The sequence below is a fragment of the Triturus cristatus genome, chromosome 10 (assembly GCF_964204655.1).
Source record: "Triturus cristatus chromosome 10, aTriCri1.1, whole genome shotgun sequence".
NCBI classification, from domain to species: Eukaryota; Metazoa; Chordata; class Amphibia; order Caudata; family Salamandridae; genus Triturus; species Triturus cristatus.
In genome coordinates, this window is record NC_140593.1 from 673,872,933 (window position 1) to 673,893,504 (window position 20,572).

Here is a 20,572-nt window from a genome sequence, read left to right on the forward strand (position 1 = left end):
TGGTCACAACAAAACAATTGAGGTTAATAGCATGGAGACTTTCCGGAGATGCTGGCAAGTGCAGAGACTTACTGATCAGGCTCTCTACCTCATTGACAAGGCCTAGGCAGATTCCATGCATAAACACTATCGAACAGCATTGAATTGTTGGTATGGCTGGTGCTTGGAACGGAGTTTGGATCCCGTGGCAGCATGTGTGACCCAGGTCACAAATCTTTGGGCATGCTTGGTTCCGGAGAGCCTTTCCAACCGTGTCTTAAATTCTTACACATCAGTATTTTCTGCTGGTCACCTCCCAGTTGCCAACAAATCTGTAGGTGAGCAGCCATTGGTTTCTAAACTTTGCAGAGGGATCTGTTATTCCGTTTCTTATCAACCAAAGAATTCTGATCTCTGGGATATCTTAGTAGTCCTTAAATTTCTGCAATTTTGGTCTGACAGTTCCCTCCTTTCCAGGAAACAGCTTTATGCAAAACTGAAGCCCTTGCTATATCTTGTTTCTTGTGAACGATGCTCTGATGTTCGATCCCTTGATCTTGTGGGCAGATCTTTCACCCCTGAAGGGGTTACCCTCCTGTTTCCAGATGAATCAAATCAGCAACAAGACAGGTGGCATTTCCGGCCCTTCAATCTAGCAAGAAACTCTGTGGTGTTCAAGGTTTACAAGAGTATGAGAAGGTTACCGCCCCCCTTATAAAGATTCTCCTCTGGAGGCCTTACTTATTTCTTTGGTATAACCTCATGCCCCTGTGTCTTGCCCTATTTTAGCACGCTGGATTAAATGGATTATTTCGGATGCTGGGATAGACAATTCTATTTTTGGAGCTCGTTCAGTCCGAGGAGAAATGGCTTCAAAATCGTTTGCAGTAGGAGCACGACTGGAAGAAATTATACGTATGGCGGATTGGTTGTGAGACTCCATATTTAAAGAATGCTATTATAAGACAGTAACTAATCCTTTTTCTATGTTAGTAGATATGCTTTAATCTTGCATCATTTAAAGCAGAGATCTTCAATCTGTGGGGCAGGGGGCGCGACGCCATCTCAGGGGGGGGCGCACACTCCTCTCTAATGTTCCCTTACGATCCCATGCTTTTGTTTTGCTAACTCTCCAGGGGGGGTTAAATCACAGAGCTGAAACGCTTCAGCTGCAGTGGGAGGCAGGATGTCTCCTCTGCTAAAACCGAAAGCAAACGAACAGACAGTCCTGTTCCTTCGCGTTCGATATCACAGTAGAGGAGACCCCTTGCCTCCCACTGCAGCTGAAGCATTTCAGGTCTATGAATTAACCCCCTCCTGGGAGAGATAGCTCTTCCCAGAAAGGAGACAAAGTTTCCAGGGATGTTTTAAGGCATGGGCAAGGAGGGCTCTGGCCCAGGGCCCCAGCCTTTTAAAGCGGGTGGGGGGGGGGGGGGTAGGGGGTGATGAAAGAGCCAGCTCTGTTCTACAGAGCCTTGCCCTCATGACCTTGACATTTTTTTTTAAACACAATGTTGTAAATCGCGTTTTTCTATCATTCATTTTTAATGTGTAAGAGTCTATTACAGACATTTTGCAGCCAAAAGTTGTTTATGCGTCATGTAACATCCATATAAAAAGTTATTTTAGATCAATACAGGACCTCGCATATGAGAAATGGGAGGGTGTGACAGATTTTTTGCAGTAATATTAGTGTAGTGCTGTTGTGTTACATACAGAAAACACACATCACTATCCCTGAATATCATATGTACACACATTTAGTATTTGACCAAAGAAGGCATGAAAGAGCTGAGACTGGATCATAAAATCAAAGCTGGTCTGAACAGGGGCCCCCAAAATACATTTGGCCCAGGGCCCTCAAAATCCTTAAAACATCCCTGAAAGTTTCTTTTAAAATTACACAGGCAGGCGCGCAAAATGCCAGCCAGCCATGAGTTGTTTAAACAGCATGCAAATTGCTTGTCTTGACACTAAATATGGTTATAAATAAAGTAGTATGTATTCATTTGTAATGTGACTTTTCTGTTTTTGTTCCCTTTTATTATCAGTCATGGATCATTCAGGCAGCTCTAGAAAACAATTAAAAGTTCTTTCTATTTATATTTGCTGTTCAAGGTATGCACAGACAAGTGCTGAAAATACGGCTTTAGGTGACTGTTTATTTTTATACCATCTGTGACATCAAAATAATGAGCTGGCTACCCTAATCATAAGACTGGAAGTTTGTTGAGGGATCAGCACACTATTTCTTTCCTCCACCCTGATCCCTGGTTACTGCCATAATAGCAATAGTTTAACACATTTGAAACCCTACGCTGCGGTCAATAACATGCGGAGTTACTTCAAGTGTCTGGGATTGCACCTTGCATTCAGACAACTCGCTCCTCCTTCTCGCCCTTCACTTTCACCCTCACCCTGCACTCACACTGATCCGATACACTCACACCATTCACCCACTTACCCTCCACTCACACTGATCACCATGCACTCACACCATTCACCCGCTCACCCTGCACTCACACTGATCACCATGCACTCACACCATTCACCCACTTACCCTCCACTCACAGCGATCACAATGCGCTCACACTGATTACAATACGCTCACACTGATCACCATGCACTCACACTGATCACCATGCACTCACACCATTGACCCATTTACCCTCCACTCACAGTGATCACTCTGCACTCACAATGCACTTGCGCTGTTCACCCTGTACCTCACCCTGCAGTCACACGAGCCCACGACTCAACCTGCACTCGTGACACTTCACTCAACTGTCCCCCTCACTGTTCAATCTGCAATCTCACTCAAATAAGCCCACTACTAACCATACATTCATTCGTCCCACTCTGCACCAACATGCGCACCCAAATTCATATGGTCACCTCACTCACCCCTGTACACAAGTATGGGCATGTCCTGCCCCATCAAGGTTTTCGTCCTAAATTAGAAAAGGAGACATCTAAATGCACTGAAATCCAGCCTTCCAGGGGCTCCTTGATAGAGACAGTTCTGTTTTTGCCTTGATGGCCTGGAATAATTCCTAAACAGAGTCTTGCAAATACCGTTTGTTTTGTTTAATCTCTTTTTAATGTGATTGATTTGAGGGAGTCTATTACTATTTGCAGAGAAATGTGTTTGTTTCATGCAACAACCATAAAAACGTTAACCATAAAAAAGTTAGCTCCAAGCGAGTCCTCACATATGAGAAATTGGAGGATATCACAGATATTATTCACTGTAAAATTAGTGGGCTGCTGCTTTGTTACAACAGTGAAAACACATCACAATCTTGGAATATTAGATGTAAACGCTTTTAGAATTTCGACTACAGTGCCTGTGCACCGTTAGTAGCCTGGCTAAATAGGGTATGGCAGAGCTGAAAGTAAATCATTTAAACTCAAAGCTGTACTGAACAGGGGCCCCCAAAATAGTTTTGGCCCAGGGCACCCAAAATTACTAACATGTCCATGCCATCACCTAGTCTGTCAGGCAACATTACCCTGAAGTAAAATAGACAACATAATTAATTTATTATTAGTTCTATTTTTTTTAAACATAAGCCCGACGTGTCCTAAACTCCCACTGCTTCAGGCAAGCAACTTATCGTACTACTTAGGAATTCTCAATTAGGTGTTCGTTCAACGCCCTCTCTGTGGACTTTCAACTGTCTTCGGATCCATAACTGGTTGGTGGGCAATTATCCCATTATAATGCTGCCTAAAATGTTTGTTAATGATTTCTAGAGAAGAATTGTTTGTCGTTTATGAGCTCTGAGCTAGGGAGTGCTCGAAAAATCTAACACTGTCTCCCTTACTGTCCCTGTCTTGGCTGAAAATGTCTGCAGAATATTCAGCTTTGGGAGAAACTGCTATCAAAATTCTCTTGACTTTCAGCTCGTCCTATTTATGTGAGATTGGGTTTTCAGCACTTGCGGTGTTAAATACTAAGTACCGTTCAAGACTGGATGTAGAGCACAATCTGAGGATGGCAGTAGCAAAAATCCATCCACAGATTGATCGTCTATGAAAAACAGGCACACCTTGTCACATTTATGTTGAGGGTGTTAATATCAATCTATGTCATGTATAAAACAAAGCATCCTAGTAAAAACAATCTGCACACATTTTATCTTGAAAAGTGGTGTTTTGAGCTGTGTAATAAGCCTGTCATTTCACCAAACCCACTCACAAACCTGCAGTTTACTAAACACTCTTATTGTATTGAACATTATTTGCTGGATATGCCCGGAATATGCACGTGGCGGTCGATTCCAGAAATGTCTTTCAGGTGGTGGGGGGGCCCAACATCTAAAGAAATTCAGCTGGGGGGGGGGGGGGCTCAACGTACAAAAGTTTGAAGAACTCTGATTTAAAGCCTATAGTCCGGATATAGAATTGAAAATGTTATACCATTCATGAACAAGAAATATCAATTCTATTAAGGGCACAGATTTTAATATTATCCCACACGGAATTGTGTATTAACATAACTATTGTCCTGTTTATGCTGATGGTATTGCTTGTGTACAGCATCTCCAAGTTATGTAAAGTTTGAACCCTACCCAAGTTATAATACAGCTTAGGCTTTTTTTTCAGTTTCAGATCAGCAGGAAGACTGACCGATAACGCTATATACCCAAGACATTAATCCTAACAGCAGAAACGGGCAGAGTTAATAATGTTCATCCGGCAGTTTATATATTGATAGGCGTGCTAGTTACTGGACATTCTATTATGACATATGCAGTTATTGGATTTCTGGGGTTTGTGATTATACTTATACATCTCTTTGATTCATGGGTTTGTTTACATGGCTGTTTAAAAATAAAGCAAAGAGGATAATGCATAATCTTTGCCTCCGTTTCTTTAATAGAATTGAAAAATATTGTTCACAAATACTATAAAGAAACAAGTGGTGGTTCTAGTCTGTATCAGGACACAGCTCAGAGGAAATTAAACTGCCAAACTCTTAAACGCATTTTTAAATGTGACATCGATATTCCTTTTTAGGTCTCGCCAAGCGACGCAGAGCATGCGCTACTCGCTTGCGAGATCTATTGTCGTCGCTTTTCTTTTGAAAGTGGGGTTGGTGATCGCCCTGTCTCCCTTAGGCCCCGCCCACCCGGGCTGGATATTTTGCTTGCGCACTGCACCAGTCAGTGCAGGCACGAGTGGTGGCTCTCTCTTTCTCTCGCCTCTCAGTGGGTCACCATCTCTAACGGCAACAGCTTGTTAAATTAACTGTGCTTGTAATTTTTTTAAGACAGTTTTCTAGATTCTGCCACAAGGTGGCAGCAAAAGGCCGATAAGAGTCTCATCCAGCAGCTCTTGTTTTTAAACCTTAGCCTTTCACACCCCTACTGCCAGATAACACACAAACACAAGCATGCCATTTGTATTTTAACCTAAGGTAAGAAGACAAGGTATGCAGGAAGAGTAGGAGACAGTGGTCCGCATACGCATTCACATACCTATAAGGATGCGTAAACTTGAAATGAAATCGATAGTATGAGGACCTAGTCCCTCTGTCCTATAGTTCAAGCCCATCCCCCATGTCATCCATGCCAGAAGGCTCCTGCTTATCAACGTCATCTTGGTTATGACTCTAATGCTTACTGGAGGGGTTTGCGCTGCTCAGGCATACCGGACGACACATTCAAATCACTGAGTGAGTTTCATGCGGTTGCATCGCCACTCCCTCTGCTGTAGAGCAGTGAGTGGAGCTCTACCCATGCACAAGTTCTACAGTTTCACAGTGCAGGGAGAAATACCAGTCTGTGTTTATCTTGATGCACTTTGAAATAATTGGAAGTTGATGAGGTGTAGCATATGAAGAATGCTTTATTAATAAGAAGATAAGTATCAAGGGGGGCCCCACCAGGAGCAGCCCACTTGCTGCTCAGCCCGTCCTCAACTGATCCTCACACTCAGGCATTCCAACACTCCATTCTAACCACGCACCAACATTCCACTCTGGCTGAGCAGCAAGACCTGTAATACTAGTCTACTACATCACCTTCCCCCTTTTAAACAGAAACAAAAGAATTCTGTAAGTACAGTAACAAAATGAATCAACATAGGGGTAAAATTGCTAACACTACATCTAAAGGAAAAAGACATGCAATAATTCATAAAAGAAAATACATTGCATTAATTAAGAGCAAAAGACATAGCATGCCTCATCCCCATTAACGGAGCAAATGAAGGATAGAAATAGCAGAAAAAAGGTAGGAAAGATCAAGCAATTCATAAGAATATAAGGAAAGACTGTGAAGAAAAAAGTTGAAAACTGCACCCTGTTGAACTATAACATAAGTCCAACGTGACAGAAAAAGGGGTGGAATCATGTACCAGAACCAAGAGAAGAAGTGAAAACCACACACTGCCACAAAATTACAGAAGTCGTAGATTCTACACACGGTGGATGGATAAATCCAGTAAAGTAAAGAAATAAGAAGTAAAAACACAGTAGGTGATATCAGCAAGTACAAGTGAATATCACAAAGCCAGTAGGCTTTAAAAAATGTAACCTGAAAGTGACCTGTCCACGCAAAAGTGGATATCACCGTACACATAAATAAATGGCAACCCCTTAACTAAACATGCGAAGAAAGCACTATGAGCGATACACAATAATGCAAAAAAAAAAAAAAAATAGGTGGGAAATCCACGTACCAGTGGAAGACCACATAGCCGAAGGCTATTACAGTGTGTACCTTAATAAATGAAAATTATAATCATGCAGTTAAATTAAATAACGTACAGTAATAATTTATGTGACATTTCCACGTACTAGTGAAATGACACTGGCAATGCATGCGTACCATGAAAATTCTGTTACTGGCTGAATTTAGAAGGCAATCTATACATAAACCTAAACTAATGAAAATTCCCATTAGGAAACTTGTAACAGATTAATTAGCTAAGGGAAAAATTCCACGTTATTAACCAGTGCATACTTCAATAATGAAAATTATTTCTGTGCAGATGAGTAAAATACTATACAGTAATAATGTATGTGACATATCCACGTACAAGTGAAATGACACGGCAACGTAGGCATACCATAGAAATTCTGTTACTGGCAGTAGAAGGCTATATATAAACCTAAGCTAATAAACATTCCCATCTGGAACTTGTAACAGATAAATTACCTAAGAGGGAACAATTACACATTATGAACCAACAAACTTTGTTGGCAATGCATATCTCATATAATGAAAATTTTTGTTACAGACTGTAGGTTATTCACTCGTATACCTAATAAAAAGTACCCTTCTGGAAACATGTAACAGATCAATATCTATACGAAACCCTTGTCTATAAAGACTGCTATGTCAACGAAATGGAAAAACATATTGCAGCAATTTTAAAATAAATAACTTATATTCTTTTTAAATAAAATAAATATGCCACACGAATGAATGAATGGTTGAATGAACTTTTTAGATGGGCCTGAGAGCTAATGATAATAACACCACCAATACTAGAAAGAATAAAAATTTTCCTTAGAGGATTAGCCGATGACCAGTACATCAATGTAATGATGAATATTAATTCATTACAGAAGTACGAATTAGGCGTTCTTCTGAAGGGACGAAACGTTGCTCCAGATGGATAGCGTTGCTTGCAGATAATAAGCGAGACTGGCCATATCCTGAAATTGGCATTGGGTATCCTAGGTGATTCATGAAATCACTTCACCTCCCTGCTGTGACACAACTAGATCTTGGCATCAAAAAGGCGTAACTCACCAGAGCATTTGAGCAGGCAGGTCTTTGAAAAACTAGAGTACAATGTCCTAGTGCTGCACTGCAAAAAAAAACCTATTGTCCCCCAAAACGGAAAACAAACGTGGTTGGCAGAAGCAGCACTACTGGGTGAACACTGGAAGAAAGCGTGGCTTCACACTCAGGCATTCCAACGCTCCATTCTAACCACGCACCAACATTCCACTCTGGCTGAGCAGCAAGACCTGTAATACTAGTCTACAACACACTTGGAGTTTATTTGTAATTTGCATCTGTGAGAAATTTTGTGGCTGTCTGTATGCAATTGCAGGTAAATATTCAGCGCTTCCCTCGATGTCTCGCAGGAATGACATAACCTCAATGTCCCCCACAGCCTCGTAAAAATCTCCTTTAAATTAGACTCCTGTACCTTGGCGGTGGAGTTTTTCTGATGTAGCAACTGGTGAGCGGGAAGTCTGCAGTTCCTCTCTTCTCACCGCCTTAGCTCTATACCCAAACAAGCATTTGCAATGCAATAGGTCTCGCATTTACGCGAGTTTGAGCTATTCACATTGTAAATACGTCTTTTATGTTTTGTTTTTTAAACCAAATAAAACGCATTGTCATTTGCGATGCGAGTAGCTTAAACTCTCTCAAATGCGAGACCTATTGAATTGCAAATGCTTGTTTATATTAAGTTTCAACTACTCACAAAGAAAACGAATCTGAAACAAAATGCAGGTTGTCGACGAACGGCAAGCAGCGTAGAGATCGCTGAATTATTTTCAGAACACTTTCTGTATATGCTACATGTATAACTTTTTGAAAAAAACAATAAAGAATTGAGACATAAAAAATAAAAGAAACGCAAGTAGCGGAATTTGGCAAGGTACAACGTATTAATAGCCGGTTCGATTCGGAAGGTGAAGCTCATATTTCTTGTTATAACAAGCAATTTTAACTACAGCATATCATATTTCCAGAGAACCTCATGTCTATGGGAACGCCACTCACCACTGTAACCTCTTATATGGCCTTGTGACGTTGGTGACCAACCAAAGCTTTCCAATTTTGTTGACTACAAAAGGGAGCGTTGTGGTGTAGATCACCAGCGTGATCGGTGGAGGTAGTTTCAAGGGAGTGAGAACGACAAGCTGAGAGGCTGAAGTTACAAACCAAATACTGCGCGCGGGAATCTATGCCTCTCGCAGAAGTGGCAATTGCTCCTCCTAGGGGAGCCACCGAACAAACACATGGGACAGTAAATGGCTCACCTACACATGAGGCCGCTGTCACCAACACGCGCGGTCTAGTGTTTATAATTAGAGCAGCTGTAAGCCTATTGATTGCTTTCTTGCAGTCAGGTTTATGGTGTATTACATATACAAAAGGGGCAGCCCCAACTACCCCCAGGTTTGAAATTGGTGTTTAACGATCAAGGCGATAATCTTAAAATAGTTGATGTTCTTAATATACTCCCACTCCATCAATAAACATTTAAACTTGATCGTTCGAAATGAAATCTTTGTGATTGCAATATGGCCGCCACGAAGCGACAGTTTTCTAGCACGTCTTTCTTCCATTCCGGTTCCGTATTGCGGCGGGACGCTTCTCAGGGGACTAGAAAATTGGAAGAAACATGAATGGAAAAACGCGCGTTTTATCTTGTGTGACGAGGAGTACCAGTCATCATGTTGATGTCGGACAACGCAAAAAATATAATTAATTCTGACTACGTTATGGCTGTCAATGCCGCTTTGCAGCCCTGGTGAGATGGGCTTATTATAATATGACGAAATCCGTTGACGTAACCGGAAGTGGACTAGAGGAAGGTTCCGGTTTGTGCTGCGGCGGTCCCAGGATGAAGGGAAAAGAGGAGAAGGAGGTCGGGGTTGGGCCCGAAAAAAGCCCGAGCGCGCAGGAGTTGAAAGAACAAGGCAACCGGCTCTTCACCACCCGCAAGTACCAAGAGGCGGCTGCCTGTTATGGCAGAGCAATTGTGAGTGAAGTTGTTCGCTGATGTAGAGCGGTACTGCGGGGAGTCCTCTAAATCTATTGGAGGAGTGATGGTTGCCAAGGATTGCGCGACCACAACGGCAGGATTGTTTCAGTTTTTGAAAGCACAAATTAGTATGGTGGTGTCATCGCGCACTGACACATTCTTTGTGAAATTAATCGGACAACAGCTGGCATTCAAGCTTGGTTAACCTCACAATCCAGCGAGTTCCCACAGTGTTTCACAAGAATTGCCCATCTCCATGGGCTGTTTGCCCACAGTCCAAACGAACAACAGCGCACAAACAGAAGTAGTATAGAAACAAAATGCATTTACTGTCTAATTTTGTATCACAGTTTTTCTACCAGTCCATAAGAAAATATTTTAAGGTTGTACCCATATAAGTAATTTTTTTAATCTGTAGCCAACATCCTGAACATCTGCTGAATTAACACCCAATACAAATGCAGAAAAAGAGCTTTTTCAGTGTGATAATATAGTTGTTGCTCAGAATCGTATGGGTAAGTATTAACGTACTCCGGGTTTTGTACTAGAAGATATGTTGTGTTTACATCTATCTGTCCTCGCGACTCGCGCTACCTTCCGCCACGAGCCCTCGCCCAGGGTTCCATGACGTTTCTCCGTTCTATTCTGGAACCTTGGGCGAGGGTGACGGTTGGAAGGGCAGTTGACAACTTCTTGGTAGATTGTCAGACGCCTCTTGGTGTCGGGGCTTATCTGGATTAAACTTTATATGTTCAACCATTACCTGCTTCCGGAATTTCATCTCTACAAATTGGATTGTGCAATTGGCAAATCATAATGATCTCTCGTGGAGGAAGGAATTGACTCACAACTTGTGGGCTTTCCGTGTGACACCCTGCGAGTCTACTGGCTCTAGTCCCTTTGTGTTATTGAGAGGCAGAACACCTATCACCAACGATTGTATTGGGTGGTCATTCCCAAAGAAAGTCGATTGGTCTATGGAATCGGTTAACGACAAAATTACACAAATTCAGCAAAAGAGTAAAGACCATTATGACTCCAAACATGCATGCAAACATGTCAACATTCATGTAGGACAGTGGGTTAGAGTCAAGAGTAGTGGTTTTATCAAAAAAGGATTTAGCCGTTATTCGCAACCCCTTATGGTCAAGGAAATCTTTTGTAATTCTGCACTCTTGAGTGATGGAAAGGTGTGGCATTTGTCGTCTCTGTCATTGTGCCGGGGAGATGGTACTTTGCCCCCACAGTACTCTGATCCAGGGTGGAGGAGTGTTGGCACCTCTTCTAAATATGATTGGATTCTTGACAACGACATCCACCAGGGGTATTCCCATGTAGGTAGTGAGGCTCCTCCCTTAAACGATCCTGAGGAGGGCACCAGTGGCGGTCCTGTCTTGAAGGACAATTCCACCAGTCTCAGTGACTCTGGTGTTTTTTCCAAAGATCAACCTATTTCTGAGAGTTCCGCTGAGGAGACCATTGTTCGCACGTCATATGACTCCACTGCTCGCAGTGCGAACGATACTCCCCAAGTTGAAATTTCAGACATGCCTCAAGATGGTTCCCCCCCTCATGAGCTCGACGTTGGTGCTTCTAATGTCAAAGAGTCCACCATTAGTAGACATGGGAGAGAAATAATTCCTCCAAAAGAGTTACAAGATTTTGTATGTGATTAATTATATTTTGTTTTGTATCCTTTGCACTTATGGCATTCCTGTATCATATTGTCCTTACAGTTGCTCACTTTACTTTTTGGTTACCGCTCCTCTTGTTTTTATTTTTTCCTGTAAATGAGGAGATGTGTGGTGTTTACATCTATCTGTCCTCGCGACTCGCCTCGCGCTACCTTCCGCCACGAGCCCTCGCCCAGGGTTCCATGACGTTTCTCCGTTCTATTCTGGAACCTTGGGCGAGGGTGACGGTTGGAAGGACAGTTGACAACTTCTTGGTAGATTGTCAGACGCCTCTTGGTGTCAGGGCTTATCTGGATTAAACTTTATATGTGCAACCATTACCTGCTTCCGGAATTTCATCTCTACAAGATCCATCATGTTAGTGCCCCTCAACGATTTTGCAGTGTTAACCAATTTCAACCGCCAACTCAAATAGTTAGTTTTCGGTAACGCCCAAGTACCTTAATCACCACGAGTCCGTGTTGTTCTAGTCTTGTTGGCGGTATAGTCCTCCTTATTTTTTTTTTTTTTTTTTTTTTTTTTTTTTTTTTTTAGGTGTCTTGCATAACTCGATCAGTAGTATATTGCCTCTCCTATTGTGAGCAGTCGCATACTTGGGGACTTGATTAAGAGTACATGGGATATAAAGTCCATGACTTAAATTAGTGACCCTTGTACAGTCTGGTTAGTTATAGCCCTGATAACTCATCTCTTTGCCGGGAAACATTAGCTGTGCACAGCAGTGTTTTCAGTTAGTTCCATCAGCAGCTGCGATGCCATCATTTCAGACCTCTACACAGCTTTCAGGACCTGCTCATTCGGTAAATTACACCTTTTAACAGGTTCAGTCTTTAGCTTTCACACAAGCAGTTCAATAATTCCTAGGAATCAGTAGCCTTTTTTTTGTCAAAAGAGCAGTAGTATTTGCATCTTAAGTGAACGGTATTGGCTGCCCTGTCATTCCACATACAGGAAATAGTTTTCATGAGACACCACTTTGCTAAACTAGAACACGTTATTTTTTTAACTACTTTTAAGTTGCCAGAGACCTGTGCAACCTGCTAAGGCAATCACTACACATCTAAGAGACTTTCAATATAGTCGGAAGAGTAAAGTATACAGTGGAGAGTCCTCACCACAACTTGGAGAGCAGGAAGGTATTACGAAGCCAACTACAGACACTAGAGCACAAGGTTATATTATGGTGGAAACAATTACAACCCAGAGAGCAGGAGGCCAGAATAGGTAGGAGACTTGTCTAGTCTAGAGAACAGAAAATGCATTGGACTGGGGTCTCTAAGTATGCAGCGGGGTGCACCCCAAGATTCTTCATCGGTATCAAGCGGCCCCCTATGCACACACTCAATTGTAGTAACCCTTTGTATAGCATACATCACAGACTCATCATCTTCTTGGAGCTTAAGGGTTATTAGTTATGAAACCATTGAGCTAACTCAATGTATATTTAAAATGTCCTCTTTACTAAACATATTGACACACAAAGAAAGACCATAGAGATAGATAAAGATGATACAAAAATATTTTTATTCATACAGGTGTATGATTCCCATCTACCTTTTCTGACTCTGCCAATACAAGCTGCTCTCTTATGCCCCATTCTTGGGGAGGAAAGTTGCCTGCTCCCAGATCTCTACCTTTGGTGAAGAGATCAGTATACTCTCTGACTGGGAATCTGTCTTACTCCCAAGCAGAGGCACACCTTGGTATCCACTTGCGCTGATCTGAAATAGGCATTGAAAAATAATTGAGGACAGCACTACTACTCTTGCAGTAGTGCTTGGATTTTGACACAACCCCCTCCACCACAAAGCCAAATTACAGAGACAAGAAAAGCTACAAAGAAGTATCCAAAACTCGATCACCTCATTTACTGAGGCAGGAAAAGCTATGAGAACGTGTCCTAAACTAGATCTGCTATCTCAAAGGTCGGCAAATTATTGTATTAGTAACACTTTTCAGCATCTGACTCAGTCAGTCCCTTGTAACTCCTAATCCGTCAATTAAACTTAACTTGCTACAACTACACCAGTTGCACACATTATCCTGCAACTGTAAAATCCTAAATGCACAGACTTGTCTAGACTCAGCGAGTGTCGCATCGCCTTTAAATTAGGCGGTCCCTAAACTGGGTTTATTACCTGTTGTTAACATTTTAATAAATATGCTAACCCACACTCTGTCCCTAAGGACTAGAGACCTCACCGGTTACATTAAGTGAGGTAAGAAGTCTTGGAATAATTATGTACACCAACGTATTCCTGTTTCTACATGTGAATGGAGTCGCAAGAAGTCCTTTAACACAATGCAAACACTGCAACCCATCTTTACACACGAGAATACCCACAGAAACTGCATGTCGTTATCATCCTTGTGACGTCACAGGTAAATTATGCAAGTGGCCTGTAACTAACGGTGCCCATTTTCCTACTTTGCAAATTTCAAAGGATTCACCTTTATCCATGTACGCAATCTGCGAGTACACCACAGAAATTAATTATTGAGGTATTGCGCCCAATCTTTAAAAATGTATTGGGGCTTTATATGCGGACACCTGGCTTGAAGTTAATATCGGAAATGGCAGTACCCTTGCTCATAAAATCAACACCACATCTGACTTAAAATAGGGCTGTGTTTTGGCCCCAGCACTTTTTAATATATTTATTGCTGGCCTAATAGAGGAACTAGGGAAGGTCAATGTACACTCTTCCAAGCTTGGTACCAAGCCTATTACAGGCTTTCTGTATGCTGACAATGCAATTTTAATGTCCAGAATCGGGCTCCGGTGTCTTACACAAACTCCATGAATTTGTTCAATTAAATGGACTGTCAATATAGATTAGATAAAACAATCAATCAAAATTTCGTTTTTTAGTTAATAAAAACCATAAACATAAAACCAGCACAATGCATATAAAATCAATGAATCTCTGCTGCAAACTAAGTGCCACTGTGTCCATCACAGACGCATAGAGCCAAATCTAAAAAAATGCCATATGTACACCAGTGAGCTAGCAATCAATGAGTCTCATTGTTCATACAACAGAATAAAATATTGAGCCTTCCTGTACCATTTATGTGTACACAAGAAAAGCACAAAGAACATACAGTATAAATATATTATCGCAAAAAACGTGCGCCCTGTAGAACAGTGTAAACATTAGATCTTGAATCACCTGCTAGGGTTAAGCGCACAAAACATTATCAGAAATGCTTGATGTAAACATCAACACTACCATGCAGAGTGGCGTTATCAAAGTGCCTAAAAAATGCACTAACGCAATTGTGCAAGGAGACTTATTCAGTTTGAACCTACTAGAGTTCTCCTACCTACCTAGTGACAGTTTATGCGCGCCATGGTTTGTCAAACGTGCCTAGTGCAATGAGCTTGGAGCAGTTGTACAGCATAACATGTGTAATGCAATTGTGCAAAAATAGCATTGTCAAAGTGCTTCGTGGCTGCATTCGGCATAACTCTGCAAAAAGGCAAACTTGTTAACACAACCCTTTCAGCCTGATAGGCTTGGGTCCTGGGTGTAAATATTAATGCGGTTGGGCAAAGATAGCAATCATTCCATCTGTGTAAAGGTAGCTTTTGATGTGCAATCAGAGCATCCAACGGTGAGCAGAAATGGGCTATTCCTCATCATCGTCTAACCCTTTAATTAATTCTTAGGTGGCTCTTGGATATTGATCAATAATTCTCTTGTTCTGTCCCTAGTAATCCCCCCCCCCTCCCCGAACTGAAAAAAAATATATAAAACCTTTCTAATCCATTGACAGCATTCATATAATGATTTGTTTGTTTGAATAGTCCGTAAAAAATTGCTAAAAACGGCACCAGTCGTGTATTCAGCATAGAAATGTGTGGGTTTCGGCCTGTACGGCTGGCTTCCTGCAGGACCTAGCACCTAAAGCTAAGAACTCCTTATGCAACAATGACCTCCAATGTACTAGCAGGTTTGGGTGCACACAGAGTCTATCTACAAAAGTTTCTTATGCTGGTGACACAAGCGGCACAGTGCTTCTTCCGGTTGGCCCACTGACAGTGTTACCTCAAAATAGGACTGTTCCATGTTTATGCTGTATGAGTTTATTACTAACCACCCACGTGATCGTTTTGTTAATGTAGTTTTATCTTCCAACCTGCTTTTCTGTTGCATGCATTTATTCACAAGTTTCTTAAATGTATGATCACTCGTGTCAGTTGCCATTCTAGGATGCCAAGATTCTTTATACTATGTAGTCAGGGAATTTTTGTAACTCTGAGAAATCTTCCTTTAAAATATTTTTATAATGTTTGTTTGCTGTTTTTACTTCGCCTGTAGAATTTTATTGCGTCCCCCTTTGTGAAATATTTGAAACTCCTCAGAAATTGTTCTAGTAAATTATTATAACTCTATGTATGGTTTTAATTAGCTAACACATGTGATAAACTGAAATTGAATCACACCTGTACTCTGCTGGGTATATATAACTATGATTTGTCTTCAGGGTACTCTGCATCGTGCTTAGTTCTATCCAAGGGAAAGGTTAGTTGTTCCTCCAAGCTAACTTCCATAGATAGCCCCACGTCAGAGCACTCTGTTCAAAACTAACTACCCACCTTGCCACCCCCCCCCCTCTCCCCCGTAAGAACAAGAGAATTTGTGGAAATTTGTTCTCGGTTCAGGTAGCAAAACATTTTTCGAATTTCTTGCCAGCCACAATAAGAAACATACACGGTCACCTGAAGTTGAAGGATACGGTGAAGAATTATTTTTTTTCAAACTGAGTGTGCAGGACTAACTGACATCTGGGCACCAGAACAATTGAGCATATGAGGCTCGTTAAAAGATATGTACAGACATGACAGAGATAGTGCACAGTCATGGCAGACTATAGCGAGTGTGTTATATACTAAATGTGCAGTACACCAGCACGGTCTGATAAGACATTGTCCTAGCTGCCTGTAACCAGTGCAAACAGAGCTTTGTTTTTCATCCAACCATGCTGGACCTGTAGAATATTATCATTACAACCCTTAATCAGGCCAGGGCGATGCTCCTAGTTATTCATGTAACCATGCTTCTATCATTTGCTAAGGGATCCTACATCCTGTGCAAAACGAGATCACTTGTCACGCAAATTCCCATCAACTGATGATTGTGAACTGCATATGCTTTATCTTTCACTCATATTCCCACCACTATACTATGGCGCTCTTTGACCCTATGTAGGATATGAGCACTGTTCTGTTTACTCATTACAATATCAAAATACTTCCCACATAGACCACACTGGAAGACAACATATTACAACCAAACACTCCCACGCGTAACATAGTGCTAGCCGTTTTGGTAATTTGCTTTGGCCCCTCATCTTAGGTATTAGCTTTGTACAATTCAATTGCCAAGGTCTTCCATTACCTCATAAAAGTCAGTAGAATGACCACTTAAATTGGTAGGCAGTTGGGCTGCAGAATACATTTTAATCCTGCCGCCTAAGTTGATGGGGTTTGTAAGTATGCAGAAACTGCTGACTTAGGGGTCACAAAAAAGAAGAGGCCATGCTCCTGGAGAAGACATACACCACTGGACCTTTGACTGAAGCCTCCCTTGAACTGTTGTTCTGTGTGACTCCCCACCCCAAATTGTCTCTACAGATTAACTTGGTCTGTGACCTTCCTAAAAATAAGACCTACACCACTGGACCTTTGACTGAAGCCTCCCTTGAACTGTTGTACTGTCCCCCCCCCCCCCCCCCACACCCCAAATCCATATTGTCTCTACAGATTAACTTAGTCTGTGACCTTCCTAAAAAACAATAAAGTCTACTATATTTTAATTGAAAATGTAAGGATTGTGCCTAGTGTCAATGAGAAATAACCCTCCGCACACGGTAGAACAGATTGCATCTGAGAGGATGTTGGGTGCGGAGGAAGGTAGCAGGACACAAAATTGGGGGGGGGGCAGGTTTAGAGGGGATGAACAGCGTACAGGAGAGGAGTTATGGAGTAGGTAAAAGAGGCAATGGGTGCATAAAGACAGTAAGTGGTTGAATGGATGGGGGAGTTGAAGGGTGTGAAGGTAATTGAGCTTTGTCGGGTGGGTTGACCTGGACAGATAAAAAGGCTGTTGCAAGGTTATGAGATGGATGTCTTTTCTTGGCTCTTTTTCCTCAACTTAACTGTTTCTGCTGCCTAGGGATGAGTTTGTATTCTGCCCGTTCTGTCTTGAAAACAAATCTTGGTCTCACACATCAGGCAAAATAGTCAATGGCCCCTTTTTAGGTCTCGCCTGAGCCACGCATGCTCTGTCTCAGGCGAGACCTTTAGTAAGTGGGTTTTCAAAGTGCTACCCACCGGCTTTTGCTGGCCTAAAGCTTGCATTCACGCGAGCCTGAACGTGCACAGCTGCCAGCTTTCAGCCCCCAGCTTTCAGCGCCCGAGGCGCCATCTGGAGCGTGATTATTCACTTTTGGCGCTGCTGCATGTGCACCATTCGCATGTTTGCCGGCACGCGCACCCCTACTTTTACTTTTGCCTTCTTGTCTTTCATTTCAAGCCAGCCTTGAGACTGCATTTTAGCTAATTAGAACTGGCTGAGCACTGTGCCGCATTTATTCTCATCCTGTTACACTTGTGACTTCTATCCTCCGCTCGCGTTGCAGGAGGAGACTTTTACCTGAGCCTCCACACCATTCGCCAATGCGATCACCTGACATTTATTTATAGTATTTTTTTCGTCTACCTGATCCTATTTGCCGATGCCGTCGCCTGCTATCTATTTAAAGCCCCTCTTTTATTTCGCTCTCTTAACATGTGGAGCCACCGTTTCGCTAACTGCTATCCTGCTGATCTCTGACTCCTATTCCCTTTATCAGGTGAGCATATTTTTGGACCGCTTTGCGTGACCGCTCACCACGATCCTCCCAAGTTAGAGGTTCACTCTTTCTTTGCTTTCCCTTTCACAGACTTTGGAGCATCTCGTTTACAACAGTGCCCGCTGCATTACTTTTATTGGATTCGGCTATATTCGCCCAACTGTCTGCTATGCTGCCGTGCCGATATTAATCTCTCTATCTCCTGCTTAAGAGAGCATGCAGCTTTTCATTTTGACCTTGTTTTTTAGTTACTGTTCCCAAGCGCAAAAGTATGCCTTTGCATGTACTTTTAATGTGGTCTATCTTATTTAGGTAGCATCTTTCTTCTCTTTAAGAGTAGACCAGGATAGGTTGAACCGAGAAGGGGACTGTCAAAATCCACACATTCATTACTGCTCTATGAAGAGAATTAACTTTTCCATTTGTTCAAACATGTTGCCTTGAGTCACTTCATGGGGACTTCAAGGTACTTAGTAGTGCCACAAAAAAGGAAGCATTCCATATTTTATTGGCGTTTAATTGTTTCATTTGGTATTTTTAGGGGTGTGGAGCAATATCATAAAAGTGTGCGCTGGAACAGAGCAGAGATGTGAACCTTTTTTTCAAAACATTTTACTATCTAAAGCACACAATCTCAGAGAGAGTGCATGAGCTGCCGGTACTAAACTCAAACAAGCATTGACATTGCCAATAGGTCTCGCCTTTGGGACCTTAAAAGTGTTTAGCCATGCAACAGTTGATGTTGTTGCACCAAGGATATTGTGCTGCATAACTAAATACTTATAAGGTCCCAAAAGCAAGGCCTATTGGCTTTGCCAATGCTTGCTGACTGTGCAACTAGACCAAATGGAAAAAAAAAGAGATTGTGTCCTCGTTTATAAAGAAGTGGATAATCTTTAAACAGACCAGCGTTTTTTTTGGTTCCCTGGAGGAGGGTAATGGTACCGTCTGATTACTTGGGCACCTCCGGGGACCCCTCAACCAGCTGCAGAGATCCATGGGAAGGTATTTAGTGGAGAGGAATGACAACCTCCCCAAGATCGTGCCCCTTCCTCTAATCTCACTTATTTCATAATCATTTGACTTATGAATGTTGTGATTTTTCAGGATATTGTATTATCAAGATTATTAACCCACCTATCCCAGGCCCTCCACATTCCGATTCTTTTTCTCGAGGAACCAGCAAGATCCAATCTATTAATTTGTTTCACCGAAGCAACCCAATCTAGTATTACTGGGGGTTGAGAGGAAATCCATTTTAAGCAAATTTCCTTCCTTGCAAGAAGAATTAACAGAAATAGTAGTGATGCTTAAAAGTTAGAAAGCTTATGGCTGGCACTCTCCTCTGGAAGGACCCCAAAAGTGACCAAAATCAGGCTTACCTTAATCTCTCGCCCCAAGACCTCCGAAACAGTCGTACCAACATTGTGCCAGAAGCCCTTGATAGGAGAACACTGCCAAAACATGTGCAAGTCTTCCTCATCACCTGAGGCGCACTTCAGGCAGACCTTCCGCCCTTCACCTCCCAATTTTGAAAGTTTCTTCGGGGACCAGTATGCCTGTTGGAGTGTAAACATATGATTTCTCCTGAGATGGGCAGCTTTAACCACATTCCATAAAGTGCACATCGATACTTGCCATAAGTGTTACGTTGTACGAAGGCAGGTCTCTTCTCGAGGACTCCTTCATGGTTACTAGTGGTGGCTCCCCCTAAACCAAAAGCCAATACCATTTGGAAACCTCTTTACGTTGATGGAGGGGGCCTCGTAGGATATTCTCATGTTCTTCATTTTTACCTCTCCCTCCTTATCCAACTTCGCGGCCCTACTGGATAACTGATAAAACTTAAATCTTGAGAGTCTTTGATTCGTGGTGTTACAGAGTACATCCCATGGAAGAAGTTTTATTATCTTGTAGCAGTTGACCCCATTTCAGAATACCTTCTTCCAATAAAGGAATCGATAAACTATCTTTAAGGCACACAGGAATGCCTGGAGAGTTCCAAATAGGAGCACCCTGGCTGTAGTATGGAATCTTAAACATTTTCCTGGCCTAGTACCAAACTTCACAAGCAGATCTTAGGACCTTAAGTTTGATTAAAAAAAAAAAAAAATTCTGGGTGCCCAAAAACAAACAGCCATCGCCGCCCTGAGGAGTATTTTTGGACATCGCTAGGAACAGGGGAAGAAAGCAAGTGGAGTTAAACAAGAGGGACCTTACGTTCTTTAATTGAAAGGCATTACAATAGAAATGAAAGTCGGGGCTAGCTATACCCCCTCTAACTTTGCACATCG

At 42.1% G+C, this 20,572-nt stretch overlaps 2 protein-coding genes across 3 annotated transcripts in view; one reads left to right on the plus strand and one right to left on the minus strand.

Moving 5' to 3' along the window:
* Positions 1-9,003, minus strand: part of LOC146789882 (uncharacterized) — a 210,644-nt gene extending 201,641 nt beyond the window's left edge. The window contains exon 1 of one of the 2 annotated variants that reach the window (XM_085628154.1): positions 8,736-9,003. The gene's annotated coding sequence lies outside the window, so the exon portion shown is untranslated. The remainder of the gene's footprint in view (positions 1-8,735) is intronic. The other variant, XM_085628155.1, reaches the window with a different exon arrangement.
* Positions 9,004-9,520: 517 nt separating this feature from the next.
* STUB1 (STIP1 homology and U-box containing protein 1) overlaps positions 9,521-20,572 on the plus strand; it is a 137,477-nt gene continuing 126,425 nt past the window's right edge. Inside the window, exon 1 of the mRNA XM_085628156.1 lies at positions 9,521-9,720. Within this exon, the coding sequence (XP_085484282.1) occupies positions 9,583-9,720 (138 nt within the window). The 5' untranslated portion in view covers positions 9,521-9,582. The remainder of the gene's footprint in view (positions 9,721-20,572) is intronic.